Raw genomic sequence first — 13,227 nt, 5'->3', positions numbered from 1 at the left:
GAGCAGCAGAGAGAGTGGTAGCTGACTTTTGCTCACAGTGGAAATGGCAAGCAGCTCAGAAACCCAGAAGGCAGAGAGAAAGCGCAAGGTGAAGTGCAGCAGCATGGAGCTGCAAGTACTGGTGGAGGAGGTGGTGAGGGTCCACAGGCAGCTCTTTGGGAGGCTGTCCCTCACAGTCCCTGAGTCCACCAAGAGGAAACTGTGGAGTGCCATCAGGGAGAGGGTCAATGCTGTTGGTGTGACCCCCAGGAGCCTGGAGGACCTCAAGAAGAGGTTTTATGATATCCGGAGCCTCACCAAGAGGAAATTGTCAGAGCTCCCCAAGCAGGCAGGTCTGACCGGTGGAGGCAGGAACCCCGCGCCCTCCCTGACTGAGCTGGAGGAACAGGTGGCCACAACCATCGAGACGGAGAGTGTGGTGGGAGTAGGGGACATGGACAGCTCAGCCAGAGCTACAGCAAAAGGTAAGAAGCATGCACAGCATGACACACCCAACCAGACACCTCCCCTTTAGCCTCAATGTACAGCCAAACCCCAGTCCAGTACTGCTAGCACCATACATGAGCAATGCATTATGGGAAATGTAGTCAGCTAATGTAGGAACAAATGTCAGTGCACATTAATCTGCAATGCACTTTAAAAAATAATCAGAGTAATGAAAGTGACATGTGCAATGCTTTTATTGTAGTGACTGTAAGACATTTGCACTCAGTTCACAAATGCTTCTTTATACCTAGGGGCGCCATCAGGCAGTGGAGCATCAGCTGCACAAGCGACAGCTCCAGCGACAGCGGACAGTGTGGTGGCAGAGCCAAGCACCATGGATGCCTCGCAGGAGGAGGAGGACAGCAGTGCCATGGCCAATGAGGACGACCCAGTACATGCCCTCTTATTTCCCCACTCCCCCCAACTGTCAGAACTCCCCCACACGGTCCCAGCCAGCATCTGCCACATCTCCAGCCAGGAGGAGTATTGTGGCCCCAATTACTATCATGGAGGGAGCTGCGGGTCAGGCACCAGCACCCACACCAGCGACACCTGTGGCACAGCAGTCCACCCAGCAGGCCAGCACAAATCGCCGCCGCCCACGCACTCCCAGCAGTGCATGTCCATCACGAGAGGGCACCGTCTTCCAAGGGCTTGAGGGGAGCATGGTGCGAATCCAGCGGATGCAGGCCAAATCCATCCTGGCATGCCACCGCCAATTGCGTGCACACAACCTGCAGATGGTAGAAATGGCAAAGGGATTTGGTGAGTTTGTGGCAAGGAACAAGGAGGTGGCACAAACTAACAGAGAAATTGCCACAGGACTGGGTCGCATGACAACTGCCATCACACAGCTGTGTGCCAAGATGGAACATAATGAGCACACAAGGCGCAGGGATGCCCGTGTTCAAAACCGGGCAATTAACCGGCTTGCCGCCGCAACGTCCCTGCTATGCTGCCGAGGGGCTAATATGGAAGAGTGCCTCACACAAAACACTGCGGAGGTGACCAGGGGCATGGCCCGGATCACCAGTGCCATGGAGGCCCTCATCATTTCTAACACAGTGGTGAATCCTGCCCTGGACGTGGTCGAGGCTGGGGACAGCAGCAGCCGCAGCAGCCAGGCCAGCGCTGTGTCAGAGCCGCGCCGGAGCACCAGGCACTCCGCAGAGGCAGCCGGCCATGCAGAAGGGGGGGAGCAGCTTCCCAGTGGCTCTGCAAAGCGCAGCAGGAAATGACTCTGCCAGTGTGGGTGAGGCAACCCGGCCCATTTTCAGTCCCCACCTTTCATTTCAATATTTCATTTGTTGCACATCAGTGCTTTAACGTTGTGCCAACATTATTAATTTTTTTTTCCACATCCATAACCTGTCTGTGCATCTGTACTCACTCAGAAATAGTTTTCTGTTATCTCCTCACGTATGTATCTGCCATCACTGGGTGTAGACACCCCAGCAGGTTGTGTTTGTGGCACAGCAATGTCGTCGTCATGATCCTCGTAGTCTGACAACTCCACCTCAGTGCCCTTCTTCACCGCAAGGTTGTGCAACATTGCACAGACCGCTATTATCTTACAGCAGGTGATGGGGGTATACTGCCTTGCACCTCCACTCTTGTGCAAGTATCTGAACCTGCTTTTCCAGATGCCAAAGGTCCGTTCTACTACATTCCTTGTGCTTTTGTGGGCCCGGTTATACCTCCTTTGGCTGGGGGTAGAGGGGTTGAGGTAGGGGGTGAGTATGAATGAGCGGAGGGCATATGCACTGTCGCCTAGAAGGAAAAGGGAATACATTACTCACATGCATACATGTACTTCACAGTGCTATTTTTGTAATGGGGGTCTGATGATGTGTCTCACCTAGGAGGTATCCTTCACAAAATTTCCCTGCCGTCAGCCGTACATAGATGCCGCTGTTTTGGAAAATGTAGGAGTCGTGGGTACTCCCTGGGAAATTTGCAACCAGGTCTGTGATGGCGCACTTAGCATTGCAAATCACCTGCACATTGATGGTGTGCGTAGACTTCCTATTGCGGTATATGTATTCTGTGTTAGCAGGGGGGCAAATCGGAATGTGCGTGCCATCAATGCAGCCATTGATGTGGGGAAATCGTGCCATCTGGTAAAAGTCTGCTTTTATTTGTACCAGTTCCGCATGGGTTGCAGGGAAAGAAATGTATTGGTCCATCCTCTGTATCATGGCGTCAAGGAATTTGTGGAAAAATCTTGACAGGCTGCTCTGGGTCACCCCTCCTACCGCAGCAACTGCACTTTGATAGCTGCCAGACGCAAGCAGGTGTAGGCTGCATAGCACCTGCACGTGCGGTGGGATGGCGTGTGCCCTTGGGGTGGGGTGGTCCAACAGTGGTTTTAGGTCCCTGATGAGCTCCAGTATGGTGTCTGAGTCCAGCCTGTACCTCTGTAGGATCTCTGCCTCTGTGAGCATGAACAGGGTGATCCTCTGTCTGTAGACCTGCTCCTCTCTTTGCCATTCCCTCTCTCCTTCCTGCTGTAGCCGTAGCCGCCTTGCAATGACATAAAATGCCGCCATCCCGCAAGTTGCATTGCATTTTGGGTCTAATTTTATAGGTTGCAGTTGGTTACCACCTGATTCCTATCCATGGTAAATACCGATTTTGAAATACCGATTTGGAGCCTAAATCGGTATTTCTGTGCTTCCATACATCTCTATCTGAGTTTTAGCCTGTCCGATTCGATAATTTACCGATTCGGTAACTCTATCGAATCGGTAGATGGTCCGAATCGGAATATTTACCGAAACGGTTACTCTACCGAATCGGTAAATGGTCCGAATTGGTATATTTACCGATTCGGTATGTTAGCGATTCGTTAATTTACCGATTCGGTGTATGTCCGAACCGTTTTTTTACCGATTCGGTATCTATACCGAATCGGTATAAATACCGTTTCGGGTGGATTTCTGGCTCCTACATCCCGATGGCTCCATACCGCTCGGTAAGGGCTGAAAATCGGTATTTTCGGCCATTACCGATCGGTATTGGGCCACCTACATCGGGCCCCAGATGTACTATTCCCACTCCAATTCAATCCATTTAGGGGAAGATGTTTGACACTGTAGGTGTTTTCAGATGTACTATTCCCACTCCAATATAAACCACTTTAGGGACTGTGTTGAGACGCTGCATGGGTCAAATGTACTATTCCAACTCCAATTTAAACGATTTTGGGGAAGGTGTTGGACACTAAAGGCGCCAAAATAACTGTTCCACTTAAATTCAAACCACTTTGGTGAATGTACTGGACACTGAAGGTGTCAAATTTACTATCCCACTCCAATCTAAACCATTTTCAGGAATATGTTGGACAATGAAAAGGCTAGATTTACTTTTCCCACTTCAATCTAAACTGCTTTGAGGAATATGTCGGACATTGAAGGGGTCCGATTTACTTTTCCCACTCCAACATAAACCATTTTGGGGAAGGTGTTAACAACATTGGAGAATGTGTTGGACACTGGAGGAGTCAGACTTGCTATTCCCACTCCAATCTAACCCACTTTGGGGACTGTGCTGGACACTGGAAAATGTCTAATTATCCTTTATGGAAAAGATTCTTCAAATCCTATTGAATGGTAATTTATTTCTTGTAGACATAAAACCCCTGGAACCAGGGATCAGGAACCTAGCTGTTAAGTAACCAGTATTCACAACGCTCACTGGGGTTGGAATAGTTATGTTTTTTAGAAAGAAAAAGTTTTCTTTCTTGAGTCTCCTCACTCACCAGGGTTTCCCCACGGTGACATGCTTCATCATTGGTGCCATCCCAGTCCTCTACGGACTGAGGCGTGCTACGACTTGCGAACTACGTAGGAGCACTTTAGTGATGGACTATGTGTAGTGCAATCAGTGTCGTGAAGTGGAGTGGAATTATTTTAAGTAGATTAAAACGAACTACCTAGTGGGCTAACAATAATTTATCCTCGCTCCTAGGAGGTAAAATTAAAAACGGGGTAGATTACTGGGGGTCCTAATTACAATGAGTTAGGTGTAACTAGTAATTCGAGTCAACATGTTTCGAGCATTCCCCAAGCTCTTAGTCAGGACTACACAGGCACCAGCCCTGTGTTTGCCACTCCTAGTTGTGCTCAAGTGAAATTAAAAATTAGTTAAATGCTGCAATAATAAGGCATGCATTAGCATACGTAAATTGATAGTCACGTAGTATCTGTAGGAAAGAAAGCACACGCTTAATGGTTAAGGGGTTACATGGCCCCCAAAGTATTTACATTGTTTCTGCACACAAAATACACATAAAGTGAGGTTGTCTGTGCCTTAGTCCATACTAGAAATAAGCCGACAGGCGTGTATTTAAAACAGGTGTCTATGGTTGAGAACCGCGAAAGAAAGACTCAGTGACATAACACACACACTATATGTAAAACGACAGTTACATACATTAATGGGGACCTAGCTTGCCCCATGGTCACGAAAAGTTGATGGTATCCCTTCAATCTAGTAATTCGGAAGAAAAATGAGGGAAAATAATGCAGTGTTAGAGGCCGGTTATGTTAGAAAAAAGCAAGCGGTAATTGCTGTTTCTGCCTGCAGTCCGCCGTCTCTCGGCACCTGTGGGGGTTAAAACGGGCATTTACTTTGTATAGAGATACGCTGGCTTAATCACCTACACTGGAACCTCCGGACCACATATTGGAGAGTGTGCGTCTGGTTGTTGCTTTTGTCCTTGCATTTCCGCATTGTCATTGCTGAAGGTATAGACCACTCGCAGTGGGCTTATTCAAATGGAAATAGCGGCGGCCATCTTGGGTGTATGTCGCCCCCTTCTAATAGCGTTAACTTAGTAAGTAATGTTCGGTTTCTCAAGAAAGTGTTTTTGGGAGGTGTCAGGAGTGAAAGCTTCATAAAAAGTGAATTTAGAATATTTTACCCAAATTTTGGAAAGCAGCGATTCACGCAGGGGGTAATTTGTGTCTGTGAGAATATTCCATTAAAAGAGAAAAGCTAAATTCAAGGGCCTTAATGTTGGAAAAGGACCACAGACATATTTATAACCTCATGGGTTGAGGTATTGGACACAAAGTCATATAAATGCAGGATGACTTGTTAGCAGCAGGAGTTCAAAGATATTTTTAAAAAGCCGGAAGTTGTATTGTGATCATTACGTGAATTGTCCCCATGGTAAGTCATCATTAAGACCATGGGTATCGGAATGTCATTTGAAAACCCAGCGTTGCTCTTTTTCAAACAATTTTTTGTCCATGTGTGTGTGATTCTACATGGTTTCAAGGACCACCCACCTCATGTCATTCGGGGTATGCTGTTTCTCCAAGAAATGTGTGGTCATTTTAGTATTGGTCGTTTGCACCTGATGCTGCTGCGGTGCTCTACTATGCGTGTGCTAACCTTCCTGCTGGTAATTCCCACATAGTGCAAATTACATGTACAGGTGATCAGGTAGACCACCCCTGTCGTATTGTAGTTGGAAAATGATCTCAGGTCCCAAACTACCCCATTGTTACAAATGACTTGTTTCGTCGCTGTGGTCAGATGGCAGATGCTACAGTTTGTGCACAGGTAGTTCCCTTCAGGCAGGGGGTGTAAAAGGCGTACTGTGCCTTCTGAGCCGTGTATGTCTTTGGGTCGTGTGTGGACCACAGTTCCTGAGATTCTTGCCTTTTCGGTGACTGAACATTGGCTGTGCAAAGTTCAAACCTCCACTATTCAGGGTTCTCCAGTGTTTTTTAACAATTCTTGCTACTTTGTCTGAGGCTACGTTGAAAGTAGTTATGCAAATGGGTCTTTTGCTTTTAGTAGTCTGGTCGGATGTTTTGTGTTCAAGAACGGGATCCCTGTTGCTATTTGAAGACCTTTTTCTAGCTTGTGACACAACATGTTTAGGGTAGTTTCTCTGAAGGAGTTTGGTACTCAGATCCTTCGCTTGTATGTTGAAGTCACTTTTCTCTGAACAGTTCTGTCTGAGAGGTAAAAACTGGCCAAAGGGAAGATTCTCCCTCAATTGTCTGGGGTTGAAACTGTCGAATCTCAGAAGACAGTTCCTAGCTGTAGGCTTAAAGTGTGTAGTTGTGATTAGTTTACCATCATGAGCTTGTATGTTGAGGTCCAGAAACACGAGGTGTGACCTTCTCATTGTTGATGTAAATTTCAGAAAGGGTCTTGTAAGTTTAGCCAATGTAAAAAATGAGTGACTCCACTTTCATCTCCCTCCCAAATGAGTAACACGTCATCTATGTATCTTATCCATAGGTGGACGTGGCTCAGATGGGTTTGTTACGGTGTAAGATTTTCTGCTTCTCAAGGTGGTGGACATACAGTCCTGCCACACTCGGCGCGAAGGTACTACCCATGCTCGTGCTTTACTTCTTGTGTCGTATTAGTACAACTGAAGCAGCGCAAAAATATTCTGCAGAAGCAAAACAGTTGCTGATGAAAAATAGCAAATAGTTTGTGACCCAAAAATGAAAACTATGGCACCTAATCACTATTTCATTGGAAGTTAAAACTGTTCAGTGGGATACAGCTAGGAACCACTGCTGGGCATGGCTTACCAAGACAAGAAATTTGGTTCCAGTGATCTACTAAAGTTTTTTGACATTAATTCATAAAGTTCAGAATGAAGGATGAAACCCTTACAAGTTTGCATCTTTCTTTGGAAAGCCTTGGAACCGCCAAATATGAGTTGAAAAGTGTCATAAAACACCTTCAGAAAATAACTAATATCTTCTCCCTGGTGACCCCCAAGATTCACAAATTTTAAGTAACAGTTCCTAGAGTACTAGCTTGCAAATTGGAGTAGGAGTCAGGCATCTCAAACAACATTTAAACCAGTGTTTCAACTACAGTCCATTTTCAACTGGATCTGCTGGTTCTTTTCCCAGATGGCCTAGGTCCTAAGTACCCTACTCCCTGTGGTCTTCTAGAAGGTCAGATTCCCTGTCTCTTGTGAATTACCATTATCTCTGGGGAGCAGGTATTGATTTATCCTTGCTCAGGTAACTATATATTCTGCATTATATTTTCGGACTTCTCGAGTTTCATCAGCATTCTAATTGTGAGGCATGAGTGTTGGCAGATGTTTGCTAGAAACTCACAAGCCAAATAACATGCTCACTTAATGAGTTTGAGATTATACACACCAAGAGTGTGATTTAGAGTTTGGCGGACAGGTTACTCCATCACAAAAGTGACGGAAAACCTGTCTGCCTAATTATAAGTGTATGACATCCTAGTGCACTTATAATTAGGTAGATGGGATATCCATCACATTTATGGTGGAGTAACCCTTCCAGAAAACTCTATCACACCCTGGATATTTTTGAAAAAATGCCCGTATATTGATCAAACTGTTTATCATTTAAAACAATGGAACTAACAGTAGACAATTACATACAAAAGCATAATTCTTCAGTGTTCTTTTTTTTGTTTCTTATTTTATTTCCATGGTACAGGTCAAAGTTACATATTGCAACTGTTGTACACAGCATGGAACCTTCAGACGACATGTGTATTGTCCATTTGTGGGTAATAGTTCCAAGGTTTTTCCAAGGCTGGAAATAAATTCAGTTTTTAAAGGAAATGCTTAGTGTGAATACAAATTCTATCCAGGATGTATCTGAAGTATAAGGGGAAAAAAGTGATGTGGCAAAGACCGCCATGGACCAATACTATGGTGGGAAAGGATGTGCTGCTCACATGTAAATGCAAAAGAACAATACGCCTGTAAATTGTACATTATTTAAAGTGGTGAGCACTTGTGATAATATTGTGGTAAGGCACACATGCACGTCTGTACATTCAGGTGACACAATGTTGGAGGAAGATGTCATGAGGAGTTTTGTGTCTGCATGTTTGAGAAAAATCCTTATTGAAACAATATGTCATAGAAGGAGGGCAAATATAATTTGAAATATAACCTGTAGGAAAGAATTTGATAAACTGGATAAAAATATTGAGGAACTGCATCAATGACCCACCTATAGAGGATATAACTTCAAAAACATGCCCAAACAATTCATTAAATTGAACTTTAACCAGATTTATTTCAAGGGATATTTGGTTTAATTTGTTGGTTCTATGATGATTTTAGAGGCACCACCCAATAGGCAAATGATATCTAAGTGGCTATTCTAAACTCGCATTCATACTGCAATTCACATGCTTAGCCTCCCTAAGCCAATTCCTGGGCCCACCTATACTAATCCATCTTGCTCTAGACCAACAAGTCAGATTTTAACGAAACTTTTAGAAATCCTTTTGGTAACAAGTGTTTTAAAAATCTCAATTAAAATTTCCCTACTTAGTAACTTTACATAAGAATTGCATTTTTAATTTGTTCCCAGTCCGAAATACAAAAAAGTGGTTCTTAAACAAATGACAGACTTCGTCACCACACAGTTACAATAGGGGCACTTTGATGTCCCTTTTGGTCCTAGGTCTCACTTGTGACAAATATGCAAATTGGCATTGCAAGCTACAGGGCAGAATTGACGGTTTACTTATTTCATGTTAAGAGTGAACCTAAGCTTAACAAATTGGGTTGGTTTTTACTTGTCAATATTTCACATTTGTCCACAATGCCCTATGCTAGCCTGTAAGCCCCCTTGTATTCCTTAATTCACACATGTGGGGTCTGTAGGGAAGCAAGGCAACCCACATTGGGTATTTAACTTTTATGCAAATAGCACTGCTTTTGGGCACCTTATTTGGGAACTTACGTGCAAGTAAATATATCAATTGATGTTTTCCCATAAGTTTAGTGTTTTGAAGGAGAAAATCGTAAACAGTCATAGATTCCACTGCAGTCTATCTCTACCCAGAGATTCAATATACCAGGGATCCAGTTAAACAAAATGGGGGATCACAAAAGAAGATAGGTGGTAAACTATTGGACTCAATAGAATATACTGGTACAACAGAATGTAATATCTGAATCAAAAATGATCTGAAATAGTGTGTGATGCAGCTATTAATTGTGTAGAGGAATGATACTATAACATTGGGTTTGCTTTCATTACAGAGGCATAGTATATATCGGTTTCATTCAAGATATACATATTTTCTGAAGAATCCTTGTACTTTACCTGCTGGAAGAAAAACCGTGGCATAGCCTATAGTTACCACATGACTTAATGTACGAAATAAGGAGGACACATACTGATGTTCCATTGTTGAATTCTAAGAAAAAATGAGACAATCACAAAAGACCATTAACATTTACAGTATCATAAGCCGGTAAGATGAAAAAGGTTTTTCATAATTTACATATTCAATTACATACTTATCAATGTTTTATGTCAATAGTTTTTTCATGTAACACCAACATATCATGTGGTAATTTTGCTAGATAATACACAATGGGTGTCCTTTTGATCTTGTCATGGTTTGCAGTACAATCTGCTGTATCAAAAGGAGATTTTGTTGGAAGCCTTGGAAGGAAGGAAGTTACAATTTAGAGCAGTAGGGTGAGTAAAGGAGAAAACTATTGAATAATGTAACAATGCATCCAACGTCGTTGTAGACTGGATCAAACACATGGCAATGTGGAGCACGTTTTGTTGACTATTGTTGGAAATGTAAAATTAGTTACAGAGAGAAAACTATTAATTTTCTGTTCACCAGATTTCCCTGTTAACATTGACAGAGTTGGGTTGCAGATTATACAGATGAGGGACTTACCACTACCAATATTTCTCCAGTGAAACTCTCTTCCTCAATATCATTACATTAGAAAACTTTCTGTCCAAGATTACAAATCTAGGAAACATTTTTAATTTTAAAATATTATCTCCTCTCTAAAATCTAATATCACCTGGGAGCATGTGGCACCTGTACTGAGCAAGCTGTTCTTTCCTACTCACGGTGAGGGTTATAGGGTCCTTGTACCTAAAGGAACACTCGTTCCATCCAGCAATGATTGCAAATTCTGCAGATGGCAAGAAGGCACTTTTCAATTGAGTTACAGGCTGTTACGAAAAAGAACACACTGGTAGTGCTGGCCAATGTGTGACTACCCAATGCAAACTCACCCAGACTGAGATTTCGGCTTTGTTTAGGCACTGTTGCTGAAGTGGGGGGAAGTACAGTTCAAGTTGCTCTTTAGTCAGATCCCTTCTTGCCCAACACAACATTTTGTGAATTGCACATCTTTATGAGCACCATGCAGGTTCTTGGTAGAGAAGGGCGGGGTCAGGGTTTTCAAGAAAGGCAGAATCTCACTGATAATGCCCAATCACATGGGAAATCAGATTTGGAAGGATCAGGATACAGATGGCGTCATCATGATGTCAAAACGCCAAAGAAAAAAATTACGTAAAGCAAGGAAAACCAAAAAAAACAAACAATGTGTCGCAATGCAATCGGATGAGGAACAGGCAACAACTATACATATCACTCAGAGTGGCAGAAACAAGTATTTCCCTATATTCGGACAAAAACCAGCAAGCAAAACTATACCAGTAAAATGTGCTACATTAAATCAAATAGGGAATCCACTAAGGGAGGAAAGTAGTCGATTAGAAGAGCATGTGGTCACTAGGATCTTAGCTAACCCACCTCTTGCTGCGATCAAGCAAACAAAACGAGATGAAGAAGAGTGTCCCCATTAACTTCAGTCCTAAAAAACGGAAGGATAGGAGCCCAACTAAATCAACACTAATAACTATTCTCCATCAAAATCAGAATGATGGGGAAAAAACAGTAATACACTCTAAACCAAATGCGAGTGAGGAGGTTAAAATTACTACAAAATTGCCAGATTGGGATCGTTTGTTTATCGAAAACAGGGAAGGGGTAAAAAGAATTACTTATAAACAAAAACAAACCAAGGAAATTGATGTCTCTAATTATCACCCACCAAATGTTAATGTACAACTTATCTTTACACCAGAATTCGAGTCTAGAGGTAGGCACGCTATACTAAATCGTGGGAATTTACTCAGACTATTTAAGTCTATTCCAACCCTAACTAACATTGTAAGTGAAGATATCATCTCTATTGAGTTTATGACAGGAAAACAAAGGGCTCCATTCCGATGTCGGGCGGATCGCCACCGCCATGGTGGCAGTGGTGATCCGCCCGACAGAAATGCCCGCCCGCCACCCTTTTCCCCCCCCGCCATTGTAATGTGCCGCTGCGGAGGGAAACACCGCCCGCCACTTTTCCGCCCCGGTCACCTTGCGGCCGGGGCGGAAAAAGGAATAATATGCTGGCGGTGTCTAATAGACACCGCCAGACATATTATGATGCGTGGTGTTCAGTGCCTTTCCGCGGCGGCAATGCCGCCACGGAAAGGCATGCGGTCTTCCCTCTGGGGGCCCCCTGTGGGCCCCCAGAGTGAAGTACAGGTGGGGGGTGCACGTGGGGGGTACCTGTGGTACCCCCCTTCATTGTCATTTGCAAAGCGGCAGGCACCGCGCGGTGCCTGACGCTTTGCAAATGACAATGTTGAATTCAATTTTCAGCATTGTGGCGGGCGGTGCAGAGAGCACCACCCGCCACAATGCTGAAAATACAGGATGTGACCGCCACTGTGGCGGGCACATCCTAATGGCACCCCCGGGACCCCCGCCCTTATGGCGGGCGGTCCCGATTTATGATGGGATGACAGGCGGGCAAAGTCCGCCCGTCATCCTAATGGGCCCCAAAGTCTCCAGGCTCCCACATTAATAACATTAATATCTTCGACAATAGCCGAACATATTTTGAGCGAGCAAATGACATTTAAAGACTGGGGCATATTAATAACTAAACAAGTCCCAGAGGTCTATCCGACTCCGTTTATTATTGACGAAAATAAATTACAGCATGAAAAAATAGACATACAGATAGTTCCAGTACTAAAAAATGCACGTGGTACATCCCCTAAGAAAACAGGAGGGACAACTCCGCAAAGGAAATTGGAAAAAAACTCAGTAATAAATGAAAATTGGATCACCATGGCACTTCATAGCAACAGGAAACAATGAGCGGATAGATCCAAGTTCGCATCTGTTAATATCAAAGAGACGGAACAAATAAGAATGTGTTCGTGGAACATAAATGGATTGGGAACTAAGATTTATAATGCACAAATAGATTCTATATTGAGTCCATGTCAGATTATTCTTTTACAGGAAACCAAACCATTTATGCTACAGGGGTACGCTGGTCACTTTGAAAATGCGAATAAACATCACAAATTCGGGCGCCCAAGTGGGTGCCTGGCAACATTTATTTCTAGTGACCTACAGGTTGAACATGAGCAATTGGATTCAAGTAGCACGAACATTCTAATAGTTAAACTGAATTATAAAACAAGTAACCAAAAATCCAAAATCCTATATCTTATCAAAGTATATATCCAGCCAAAACATACTAGTAGGAAATCAACGTGTGCAACTCTGAACAATTTTTTACTGAAACAGATGTTGGAAGATCCGATAGCAGATTATGTGATCACTGGGGATTTCAATCTAAACCTAATGTCACCTTTTATAAGAGATGATACAACACAATCACAAGACCATCCATGGACAATTCCCCAGCAGGACCTAGGAAAAGAGATCAATTCCATTAGTAACAAATTGGGTACACAACTTATTAAAGACATGGAAGCGAATGGTCGATTTAAAGCTGATATTCCACCAGCATATAGTTATTTTGCGCAAAATGCAAAGTCTAGGATTGATTATACAATGACTTCGCTAAGTAGTTTCCAGAACATCATCTCGTATCAGTTAGAGAAAGCG

The 13,227-nt window shown here is 43.6% G+C and overlaps 1 protein-coding gene across 1 annotated transcript in view; it reads right to left on the bottom strand.

Annotated features, from left to right (window-relative positions):
• The window catches only part of LOC147708073 (potassium/sodium hyperpolarization-activated cyclic nucleotide-gated channel 1-like), a 2,256,393-nt gene that overhangs the window by 1,168,269 nt on the left and 1,074,897 nt on the right, over positions 1-13,227 (bottom strand). Inside the window, exon 6 of the mRNA XM_086925298.1 lies at positions 9,582-9,675. Coding sequence (XP_086781424.1) covers positions 9,582-9,675 — 94 coding nt within the window. The remainder of the gene's footprint in view (positions 1-9,581; positions 9,676-13,227) is intronic.

Source organism: Lissotriton vulgaris, chromosome 6, assembly GCF_964263255.1.
Source record: "Lissotriton vulgaris chromosome 6, aLisVul1.2, whole genome shotgun sequence".
Classification (NCBI taxonomy): domain Eukaryota; kingdom Metazoa; phylum Chordata; class Amphibia; order Caudata; family Salamandridae; genus Lissotriton; species Lissotriton vulgaris.
The sequence above is the reverse complement of the archived record's forward strand: the minus strand, read 5'-3'. Positions and strand labels throughout refer to the sequence as shown.